General features: G+C 48.4%; 1 protein-coding gene across 11 annotated transcripts in view; it reads left to right on the plus strand.

Annotated features, from left to right (window-relative positions):
• Positions 1 to 12,186, plus strand: part of Wnk2 (WNK lysine deficient protein kinase 2) — a 118,359-nt gene that overhangs the window by 71,431 nt on the left and 34,742 nt on the right. For all 11 annotated transcript variants that reach the window (XM_070033301.1, XM_070033297.1, XM_070033295.1 and 8 more), the window contains exons 13-19: positions 2,483 to 2,776; positions 3,265 to 3,314; positions 4,354 to 4,522; positions 4,609 to 4,725; positions 8,350 to 8,520; positions 8,657 to 8,702; positions 9,557 to 9,676. In XM_070033301.1, coding sequence (XP_069889402.1) covers positions 2,483 to 2,776; positions 3,265 to 3,314; positions 4,354 to 4,522; positions 4,609 to 4,725; positions 8,350 to 8,520; positions 8,657 to 8,702; positions 9,557 to 9,676 — 967 coding nt within the window. The remainder of the gene's footprint in view (positions 1 to 2,482; positions 2,777 to 3,264; positions 3,315 to 4,353; positions 4,523 to 4,608; positions 4,726 to 8,349; positions 8,521 to 8,656; positions 8,703 to 9,556; positions 9,677 to 12,186) is intronic.

Raw genomic sequence — 12,186 nt, forward strand, 5'->3', positions numbered from 1 at the left:
GCCCTAGCCCATGCTGGTCCTGGCAAGTGACCCATCACTTGTGTAGGCCCCTTTATGGGTGCTGAGCTTCCGTGTGTCTTAGGTCAGCCTCTCCCAGAGCACCTTGTGAGAGTGAGGCAGGGTGGACATCCCCATCATAACAGAGAGAGCTGAGGGGTCTGGGCACTGAGGGACTTCCAGCTGGAAGGTGATTATGGTGTGACCAGGGCATTGTCCTGAGAGCAGGTAGGGACCCTATACATTGTTCCACATTGGTATGAAGGAATGCTGTGGCCCATAATGACACATGCTACAGGTAGGATCCCTGTTGTGTGGCTTTCTGCATTAACTCCGCTTCCAGGCTATTCTGTTCAAACCCAAGTGAACAAAAGGAAGACTGACTTGGGTTCCTTCCAGACAGACACTCCCTACTTGGGAACCCCTCCCCCCACCTAAATTTCCTCTCTGTCTGGCAGCATCATTTTCCTCACCTACTATGAGAGGTCCAACCTAGGCATCTTCCTTCCCATCTATCCTTCCCCTGGCCCAAGCCCTGACAGTTTGGTGGTTCAGGCACATCCCCTACCTTTTGAGCCGCAGGGTCCTCTAATTCAGGACCAACTTTGACTTTGTTGTGAAGATTCATCCCAGATAAAGGGGCTGAAGGTAGTGCCAGGAATGCTGGATCCCCAGCACACATGCAAGGCCATATTATTTCTGGAGAGATTGATGCTTGGAGAAAGAGGGCCAGTGTTTACAGGCTATCAGGAAAGCATCATAAAGCTGTCTAAAAAACAGCAGGGGAAAAACACATCAGAACTAGGAAAGAGTGAGAGAATGGGTGACATTGTCTTAAAAAATGTACTCATTATATGACTTATGTGACTATAGCCTCTCTGTGCATCACCTTTATATTTTCTAAAAGCACATCAGTGCCATGCCCCCACTAGTGAGCTGCTGGGCTAAGCAGGCATTAGTGGCTAGTTGGATGGATGATTCTTAGAGATGCTCTGTTTCTGGGGAAAGGCAAGGGCAAGTACGCAGGGGGGTTGATGCTATCTGCATGTTTTGGGCCTTGCTATATGGTACTAAATCCCAGGATCCTCCTAAGTCACATTAGCTTTGTGTCCATCCTGCGGAGCTGAGCTGGTCATGCTTATTTTCAGCAACTGGAGCATCTAACCAGGACAGGTAGCTACCTGCCAACCATAGTGTGGTATCTCTGACCTGGCTTAGGTTGTTGACAGAGGGTCTTAAGACAGCAGGCTCCGATGAATGTACCTGTTCCTGTTCTTAAGAGTTAGACATCTTAGCCTTCTCAACTCCAAGCATGGCAGAAGATAGCTTGTCATCTTACCTTTTTCCTTCTGAAGAGCTTTTTTTTTGGGGGGGAGGGGGGGTCCAGTCGTGGGGCCTGAACTCTGGGCCGGGGCACTGTCCCTCAGCTCTTCAGCTCAAGGCTAGCGCTCTACCACTTGAGCCACAGCACCTCTTCTGGCTTTTTTCTTTTTTGCTTATGTGGTACTGAGGAATCAAACCCAGGGCCTCATATACGCAAGGCAAGCGCTCTACTACTGAGCCACCTTCCTAGCCCCTGAAATGCTTTTAGAGAGAGAAGAAGAATACAGTGGGGAAGCCAGCTTGAACTTGAATTCACTCTACAGGAAGCTGAAGATTCTAGTGAGCACTCTTAGGATATACTTGTGACTAGGAAAGTCCACCCTGTGCTCTGCACTGAAGCAAAAGGCCACATGGGAACAGGATTGAAGGTCCCAAGAAGAGAGTAGGAGACCAGCTTGGATATTTCAGTATTTTGCTTTTCTGTTGCTTTTATATCATTGTAAATGTACTTGAGAGAAGCAGTTTGCAGGAGGAAAGATTTATTTTGGCTCATGGTTTCAGACCCTGGTCATATGACTCCAGTATTTCTGAGCCCTTGATGAAGCAGACCTGGCGGAGAACATGAGGCAAAGAAAAGTTGGTGGCCAGGAAGTATAGAGAAAGGAAGGAGCCAGTTACAAGCTCTATCTTTCCAAGGCATATCCCCAATGACCTACTTCTACGAGCTAGGCTTTACTTCCCAATAAGGCCATATTGTGAATATTAATCCATTTACTAGATCAGGATCCTGAGGATTCAATCACTGCTCAGTAGTACCACCAGCTATGGATCATGACTTCAGCACATGAGCCTTTTAGGGGGGGATACTTCATACCCGAATCATAACATAAGTGACTGACTTTTTACCTGGACTTAGGTAGAAATTCCAACGTGAAGTACAGCCTAGGTGTTACCACACTGGTGGATTTTACATAGAAAGAAATGAGGGTGTCTACCTGTGTGCTTCTGCTGAATTTGTGTGCCAAATATGCCGGGAGATATGGACTTGCCACCTCTGGGGAACATGTGGATCCGAGAGGGCTGTTCGCAGGCCCTCCTCGTGACCCATGTATGTGCCGGGACATGACCTCTACAGCACCCAACCTGCATCCCTGCACCCTAGGTCCTGCTGGCCCACCCGCCTGCATACACCGTGGATGTGGCTGCTCCAGTCCCTGCCGTGTCCCTGCCATCTGCTGTCCTCTCCCCACCTCTACCAGACGTGCTGCCGCCTGCTGTCCCTGAGCTCCTGCCTAAGTTTCCTAGCTCCCTGGCCCCCACTGTCGTGGCAGCAGCTCAGAGCATGCCTGCCATGACCACTACACTCCTGCCACCAGCAAACCCACCGCTGCCGGCCGGGCCTGTGATCTCCAGCCCCTGCCCAGCTGTCCAGTTGACTGTGGAACCGGCCCAAGAGGTGTGTGCCTGTGCCCCCCCCCCCCCCACACACACTTGAAGCTTCTTGGGGTCTATACTGTAACCTTGAGACTCAGCCTTAGACTAAGTGGTACGCTAAGGTGAAATGTGCTCCAGAACAGCCATACGATCCTGTTCTTTCCCCTCGCACTTTTCCTAAATCCAAAAGAAGGTGAAGAGCATGAGTTGTATAAATGATCTTGGGGATGCTTTCCCTGGGAGAGACTGTAAACCTTGTGAAAGCTTTTTACAAAGCCTATGTGTCCTCTTTTTAGGGATGATCAAAGCAGGATGACAATTTTGGAAAGGAAGCAATCCTTAGCTTTTAGGAATCCACTTGGCTCCAGGCTTTTCAATAAGTTGAAAAGCTCCCTGCTGGCCCCAGTGTGATAGCCCTCTAGCTGCAGGCTGAGGATGGGAAGGAGGGAGGGCCACACACAGGAGGTGGGAACCTCGTGACCCATTCTCTTCACTCTGGTTTTATTTCAGGAACCAGCCTCTCGAGACAAGCCGCCTGGTCTCCCACAGAGCTGTGAGAGGTACCCATCCATCCTTACCTGGGGACAGGAAGGGATACAGACCCACATTTCAGTACAACCTAACCACTGTCTCATTGGGATTTTGCCCCTTTGCTTAAATGCCATCAAGAAGTTTAATACAAGCCGGATACTGGTGGCTTACACCCGTAATCCTAGCAACTCAGGAGGCTGAGATCTGAGAATCGAGGTGCAAAGCCAGCCCAGGCAGGAAAGTCTGTGAGATATCTTATCTCCAATTAACGACCAAAAACTGGAAGTGGAACTGTGGCTCAAAGTGGTAGAGTGCTAGCCTTGAGCAAAAGAGCTCAGGGACAGCACCCAGGCACTGAGTTCAAGCCCTACAACCAACCAAAAAAAAGAATTTTAACACAAATCTACCCACTTTTTCGAATCTGACCTGGTAGAGCCTCGGGAACATTCTCTCAGGGTCTTTATCAGCCCAAATGAAACCTGGTGGTTGAGGTGGAAGAGGGGGAGGTTGTCTAGCTCCTATTACCTATTGCTAATCTCTGTGTTAAGAACATTCCAGAAGGAAGAGGCCATGGATATTGTTGGAAGTACCTACAGACCAGGAGGGGCTGGGAACCAAGCAGGAACCCTGTGGACAGGGCAGAGTTCAGTACAGCTCTAGGGTCTCCCAGGCCCCTTTCTTCTTGTGTTCTTGGGGAGGGGGTGAAGTAGTCACCTTACTTAGTTTTAGGAAGTGGTTGTGAGCTCCACTGTCCTAGAAATCTGGGTGCTGTTAGATTCCCCCATCGTCCTCACAACAGCCCTGAATAAGTGCTGTGTCATGGCTGCTCACATGGAGAAAGCAAGGCACAGGGGTGAATTCACAACTAAGGAGGCTTAGAGAGCCATAGTCATGCAGCCAGTGACTGGGAATCTGTTTCTGCTTGGCCCTTGAGCCATCTAAGGTAGGCATTACAGGGAAAAGAGGAATCCCCATGTCCTCTTAAAAGTTCCCAGGCTGTACTATCCTGGCTACAGTAGACTTGCTGGTCATCTGTGGATGCCATTAACATTCTTGGTTTTCACTCAGCTATGGTGGCTCTGATATCACTTCTGGACGAGAGCAAAGTGATAGCTGTGAAGGCGCCTTTGGAGGGGGCAGGCTGGAGGGCAGATCTGCCAGGAAACACCACCGCAGGTCCACACGTGCCCGCTCCCGCCAGGAGAGGGCCAGTCGTCCTCGTTTAACTATCCTGAATGTGAGTGTTAGGATATGGAACACACTGGGACTGACATATGTGTTCTGTACCATAGTCCCTGCATTCTGACTATCTGCTTCCTGCAGGTGTGCAATACAGGAGACAAGATGGTAGAGTGCCAGCTAGAAACTCATAACCACAAAATGGTCACCTTCAAGTTTGACTTGGATGGGGATGCACCTGATGAGATTGCCACATACATGGTAAGGCTGGCCCTGGGTGATGTCATCTCCTTGTAGTCCTTGGGCATAGGTAGAAGCAAGTATATCAAGCTCAGCCCTGCATAGAAGTGTTAGGCTCCCTGTGGATCAATATCAGTGCCTGGGGGGCTGCCCCCAGAGCTGTTGGTCTGCAGCTGGAACAATGGCTCTCTGTACCTGCATGTTCTTGAGTGTGAGAGAGCAGCTTGAAGAATTTATTCATAATGGCACAAGAATGGTATTTTTACCACACCTTAGCCTCTCCCTGAGATTAAGCAAAGGGAAACAACAAGCCCATGGTCTGTTATCCTATGGTTCCTGTGTAGAACCGTCCGTCAGCCTCCCCAGTGGAAGTGCAGATCCCAGCCCTGCACTCCACCCCTGTTTCCCCATTTCTGTCAACACTAACAGTCCCTGCTGCGAGCACCTTGTCACTCACAGGCTTCTCTCCACCCTATTTCCCCTGCTCCCAGAGCATCCTGCTGTGTCCCCAGCACCCAGCCCTAGCATGAGTTGAACCTTGGGCCTCAGAAACTGTCATGCCGAGAACACTCAAAGACAAGGGCAAAAAGGACACACTTATGTTGAGCAGATTTCCTGGCCCATTGATGAACACATGGCAGGATAATATCTTTTCTAGACTGTCATTCACACAGGAGGGAAGTTTAGGAAGCCATGTCTTAAGAAAACAGTTGACATTGGTGGTGGGTACTGTGGCCCTTCATTCCAGATGCCATCAAGTGCAGTGACCAGGCCTAGCATGATTAGTGAGCACATATGAAATTTAATTCAATGTTAATAGTCTTATGTGGCCACTGGCTACTGCCTTCAACAATTCAACTGTTAAGGTCACCAGAAAGTTGTACTTGCTAGGCAGGTACTCTACCCATCTTGAACTATCGCTCTAGTCCCTTTTGATCTTGGTTATTTTCAAAATAGAGTCTCATTTTATGCCCGAGCTAGCCTAGAATACAATCCTCCCACTTACATTCCTTCTTGGCACAGGGTATGATAGAAAGGGACCACTGAACCCAGCCATTGTGCTTCCCCAATAGCTGGATAACAGGCATGCACCTCTGTGTCCAGCTATTGGGTAAATGGAGTCTTGCAAACTTCTTTTGCACCAGAGTAGCTCAAATTGAGATCCTCCAATCTCCACCTCCTAAGTGCTAGGATTGTAGGATTGAGCCATTGTGCCTGGCTCGCTCATATATCTTGAACCATAACAAACCGTCTGTGAAGCAGTCCTTTGATCTCTCACTGCTGCAGTGCTCCATCAGTCCTATTTCTCGCTAACTGTTCTTCACTCAAACAACAATTGTAGGAACTGCATGTTAATGTCCCCTTGGTTTTGGCAGCTGTTTTATGTACGTGCCTGCGTGCGTGCGCGCGCGCGCGCGCGCACACACACACACACACACACACACAAGTCCCTGCATAATGATGAGTTAGGCACTTCAAAGCTAAGTCATCTAAGACATCTCTATGAAGGAGACCCGATATGAATACACAATTTTTGCCCATCCCCCCAGCTGTGAAGCCTCTGTTGGGCTCCATCCACTCCTTTTCTCACAGTCCCTTCCTGCCCCAGGGACAGAGGCTCCAATGGGAAGGAGAGCTATGGCTGGTGGAGCTGTATACTAGTCAGACAAGCTTCTCCCTGGGGAGTGCCAGATATCCCTAAATGCTCTGTCACTGGTAGATTTTGTTAGGTCTTGAGTTCATTATTCTGATGAAGATCTACTTCCAACTCTGCAGTAAGTCGGGAAATGTGGATGTTTGGATTAAGTTGGCATTGATTGTGGGTTGTATATAACCCAAAGTCTATATTTTTAGGTTTTTATTTACTATTTTGCTTTTAATTGTTTTGAGGTCTTTATATTTTTTTTTTACTAAGTGCATGCGTTGCAGGACACAATAACAAGCCCTAGTTCACAGAGTGGAACATCCTGTGTATACTTGCACTCAGTGGACTGTGTCACAACTGGATGACCATGACATACTGCCTTCAAACAGTGTCACTTTCTCTCAGTTGCTGGTGGCTCACACCTGTAAACCTAGCTACTCAGGAAGCTGACATCTGAGGCTCAAGATTCAAAGTTAGCCTGGGCAGCAAAGTCTATGAGACTCTTATCTCCTGTTAACCACCAGAAAAGCGGAAATGGTACTGAGCCTTAAAGTGGTAGAATGCTAGCCTTGAGCAGAAGAGCCCAGGCTCCATGACCAACAAACAATAACAACAAAAAATGTCATTTTCCCTGACTATACTCAGTTAGACCATACATCATGGAAGACAATGTTAGCTCTGCATCTCAGGGGTGTGGGCACTGTGCTGTTCCTGGGAAGGAATCTATGAGGGATAGGGTGTCAGGAGAGTTCTATTATGCAGGCAGCTTTTTTTGGAGAGGGGGCGCGGGGCTGGAATCCATCCATAGAGGGATCTAAAAGGACGGATATCTCAAGCAGGGACTAGGTATCAGGGAGTATATGAGTAGAAAATAGGTACTGTGACTTGAAAAAGGCAGAGATTGAACTTTGCTGTGCAGGGAACAGCTAACCTCTGTCCCTAGAGTCACCCTGGAGCTATCAGATGATTTTTCCTTTTTTTTTGGGGGGGGGGTCCTGTCATGGGGCCTGAACTCTGGGCCTGGGCGCTGTCTCTCAGCTCCTCAGCTCAAGGCTAGTGCTCTACCACTGAGCCACAGCGCCATTCCGGCTTTTTTCTTTTTGCTTATGTGGTGCGGAGGAATCGAACCCAGGGCCTCAGGCATGCAAGGCAAGCACTCTACCACTGAGCCACCTTCCCAGCCCTCAGATGATTTTTCTGACATGCACTATATCCCATTTGCCTGAGCAGCCCAGGACACAGTGGAGTACAATGAACCTATATGAGAGTTGAGGGCAGTGACTGCTCAGCCCTAGCCCTACTCCAGGTGCTGGTGACTGATAGAAAATTCTTCCATGTGAGCAGGGTGGCCATTAGGACCTAGTGGAAAGCAAGGGGTACATGATCTCAGGCCCAGCCATCAGGAGGATATCCACCAGCATGGCTAGATGCACACTGTGGAGAGACAGCCTTCTTGCTTGGACATCCAGATCCAAGGTGCAGGTGGAAAGTCTATAACACTGCCAATGCCGTTAGAGGCACGGGAGCAAGGCCAGAACCCACAGGTCTGTATGAACAGCCTTTCCATGTCAAATATCAGGGCAGCTTGGTTGATTTTAGAAACACGCTCTCTGGACTTAGCACTGAGAAAGGCCACTTGGCTATAGGGTGAGATTTTAATGAGGATAACCTGTGAGGAAGCCAATCCCCACGGGTTGTGGAAAATACACACAAGCTCATGGACAGAGCCCAGATTAAGGGGGGACAGTGCTCACCTTAGGGCTCCAGGAAGGGTGTTGCCACATGGGGCATTATGGTGGGTGGGGTATATTCTTCAGTAACTGCTCTGCTCTGTCACTGGAGCCATCTGCTTCTTGCACTGTGCAGCTTCTGTGTGGAGACATGTCTCTTCGCCATGCTTCCCTTGGAGTCTAGGGTAGAGAGCCATACATCCCCATAAAGCCCCCATGCAGCTGTGGCATGCGGCATGTCATCACTAGCAGTCCCATGGCCCCTTTCAGGTGGAGCATGACTTCATCCTGCCGGCCGAGCGTGAAACATTCATTGAGCAGATGAAGGATGTCATGGACAAGGCAGAGGATATGCTCAGCGAGGACACAGATGCTGACCATGGCTCTGATGCAGGAGCCAGCCCACCACACCTGGGCACCTGCGGCCTGGCTGCAGGGGAGGTGAGAACTTAGATCCCCAGGGAGCAGAGGCGGGTTGGTGGGGGAGGGTAGATGCATCATCCAGGTGGGAAGTTCTGCAGGAAGTTCTCTGTGAGCATGGGGACACACTGACGTCAGGTCCTTCTCCCTTATGCAGGAGAGTGGACAGTCCCAAGCAAATGCCCCTGTGTACCAACAGAATGGTGAGTCTGCCCCCACCTTTGGCCACACCTACCAAAGCAGTGAAGCCTCTGAAAAGCACCTTTTTCCTAGATCCTTCTGCTTTGCATCACAGGTTCCATAAAGGTCCCTGGTATGCATGGAAGCAGAGGCTTTGGGCCATTGCACTTGGAGGGTGGGGAAGTGTGTGGTGACAAGTGTCTCCATCTGGGAACAGCTGCCTTCTCTGAAGAGCTGTTGTACACTAATTTAACACTACTGCTTTTAAGGCTGATGCTTTGGGCAGTCTAGGAGTTAAGCACCAGTCAGGTACTGCTGAGAGTCTGAGGTTGCCCATGGGGTGCCTTGGGCTGTCTGTCTACCCCTTGTCCCTCTGTGTGAGGGAAAAGCAGAAGGAAGCACTCTCTAGACACTCTTCATCGACCACCTGCCTCATGGAGGAAACTATTTAGGATTCTGAGAGAGAACTTGGGTTCCTTGCCCCTCACCTTTGGGATCACATCCCACAGGTGTAGGCAAGTTCCCTGGAGTTCCCATGGCACATACAGTACATACACATACCCAGGGGTTACCTTGTCAAGAAAGATACTTTCAGCCGGGCGCTGGTGGCTCACGCCTGTAATCCTAGCTACTCAGGAGGCTGAGATCTGAGGATCACGGTTCAAAGCCAGCCCGGGCAGGAAAGACTGTGAGACTCCTATCTCCAATAAACCACCAGAAAACCAGAAGTGGCGCTGTAGCTCAAGTGGTAGAGCGCTCGTCTTGAGCTGAAGAGCTGAAGGACAGCACCCAGGCCCAGAGTTCAAGCCCCACGACTGACAAAAAAAAAAAAGAAAGATACTTTCTCCCTCAGCACTGTTTATGTTCTGCTCCTTAGTTCTGCACACAGGGAAGAGGTGGTTTATCATCTGTCCAGTGGCTGAGCACCCAGCAGCTGATGCTTCTGAAGCTTCCCCTCCACTTCCGATAAGCTCCCTGCAGCCAGAAGCCAGCCAAGGTAGGAGCAGCCAGGGAACCCCCAGGCTTCCTCTTAGCCACCCTTCTCTGATGTGCAGTGCTTTCCCAGCATCCCGAAGCTTGGAGCAGCCAATGAGACTCTCTCCTCATTTTCCCCTGGACCAGCTAAGTAAAGGCAGCATCCCTTAAATCCTGTCATCTCTACCACACAGATGAAGCAGTAGCTGCACAGGCATGTGCTAATGAGCTCTGCCCTTTCTGTGCAGTGTTATCTAGTGACCCTTGCCCTTGTGAGTCCTGCTTTGCATGGGATAAGGGAGAGTCGCACTCAGTCCTGAGACTGTCTGATTTTCAGTTGTCAACCTGCATAGTTATCAGTGAGTACTGTTGATCCACACCTGGGCCTTCACCTGTCTGTACAGATAACTGTAAACTTGCCCTTTGTACTCTTAGTTAAATCTTGACTTTTATGGTCTTTTGGGAAACCAGAACATAGTCATTTGAATAAATTTCAATTTAATTCCCAATCACTTGGGAGAAAAGAGCTGCTAATTAAGTAATCTAAGATAACATAAAGGTATATTCATGAAAAATATTTGTAAATTAATTTCGATTTCCTATATACTTTTAGAGAATCGTTATGAAAAGGAAAAGGTCAGCTCTATAATAAAATCCCCAGTGACCCACATAGACAGGATGCACTCTAGCCAAAAGGATGGGGCCTAGCCTAGGCTGGGGAATTAGGGAAAAATAACTTTTAAAAAATATTATCTCTTCTTCGTACTGTACACTTTCCCAGCTACAAGTAAAATCCCTTTGAAAAGGGATGGTAAACTTTAGTGTGACATGAGAGTGAAGAGACATTGTGGTGTAGAGTAAGAGCAAAGTGTTAGAACCAAGTGTGGTGGCTCACTCTTATAATCCCAGCTACTTGGGAGGTAAAGATTAGGAAGATCATAGTTTGTTGCCCGCTGAGGCAAATTGTTAAGAGAGCCCTACTTCAGTCAAAAGTCAATTATGGTGGTATGTACCTATGAGCCTAACGATATAGGAGATGTAAGCATAAAGATCACTGTCTGAGGCCAGACCCAGACCAAAACATGAGATCTATCTGAAAAATAAAGCAAGAAAGGCGGTGAGCATATTTCAAATGATAGAGCACCTGCCTAGTAAGCCCAAGTCCCTGAGAAAAAGAGGAAGAAGGGAGGGAGGAGAATGGAAAGGAGAAGGGGGGAGGGGGAAGGGGTTGGGAAGGAAAGAAAAAGGAAGGCAAGTATAATGACAACAGAGTTAAGTATTCGTCCCTTATGTACACATTGGATAACCTCTGGGAACCTTTCATAGCCAGGTTGTCCATTAAAAAGAATGGAAACTGAGGGACAGATGTGTTGATTTACATTAAACAACCACAGTGGGTGACTGAAAAGAGTTTGACAAGTTATGGAAATTATTTCTTGAAGGAATTGGAAATCCTAAGATAGGAAGAATGATCAGACCAGGGTCAGTGGAGGTTGAAGCCTGGTCTTGGCCCCTTTTCCTCAGGGTTTATCTCCTATTCCTGTAAGAGAGGTTGAACTTGGCTTCAGCTGCCTGGCCACTAAAGAGGGGCATGGAATCTTGGCCCCACAGTGGCTCTTCTGAAGGTAAGCCTAGAGCAGGCAGGGGCACAGGAAAAAACAAGCCTTCAGAGTACTTCTAACTCCTGGACAAATCTATGGGCAGCAGCAGATAATAGTAGCCTGCAACAGGCAGAATCACGAGGAGAAACTTCCTCTTTGTGGAGTGGAGCCAGGGCTCCAGACCTGTTGCTTTGATTTTTTTCTGTCTTCCAATGCCTAGTGCAGTCATAAAAAATGGGTGGTTTAACTAGGTGCTGGTGACCTACACTTGTAATCCTAGTTACTGATATCAGAAGAGGCTGAGCAGAAAAGTCTGTGAGAATCTTATCTCCAACTAAGTAGCAAAAAGCTATAAGTGGAGGTGTGACTCAAATAGTAGAGTATCAGCCTTGAGTGAAAAACCAAGCAAGAGTTCAAGGCCATGAGTTCAAGCCCAGTACTGGCACCAAAAACATAAACCACATCAGTTTTGGGCCAGAGATTCAACAGGAAGTCCAAGAGAACCAGAAAATACCAGGAGGACACAGAGAGGAGCTTCAGAAAGCAGCATCAAGCTGAACTGCAAGGTGTACCCCAACTGTGTGTAAGTATTCAGGGACTGGATACTAATGAGTATACAAAAAACTTTAAGAGCAGGTACAGTGGCACATATCTGTAATCCCAAGTACTTAGGAGGCAGAAGCAAAAGGATTGAATTAGGGGTCAGCCTGGGCAGTTTGTAAGACCCTATCTCAGAAACACAATAGAAAGCCAAAAGGTTGGAAGTGTAGTTCAGAGCACCTGCCTAGCAATCATGAGGCATTGGGCTTCGTTCCCAATACTGAAGAAAGAAAAAAATAACACTGAGAAATGAGCTAATGGATAAAACCCCACCCAGGTTCTAGATTAGCCTGTTCATGACAGACACAAGTTTCAGATCAGATTAGACCTG

The sequence above is a fragment of the Dipodomys merriami genome, unplaced genomic scaffold, assembly GCF_024711535.1.
Source record: "Dipodomys merriami isolate MVZ:Mamm:240054 unplaced genomic scaffold, mDipMer1.0.p SCAF_22, whole genome shotgun sequence".
NCBI classification, from domain to species: Eukaryota; Metazoa; Chordata; class Mammalia; order Rodentia; family Heteromyidae; genus Dipodomys; species Dipodomys merriami.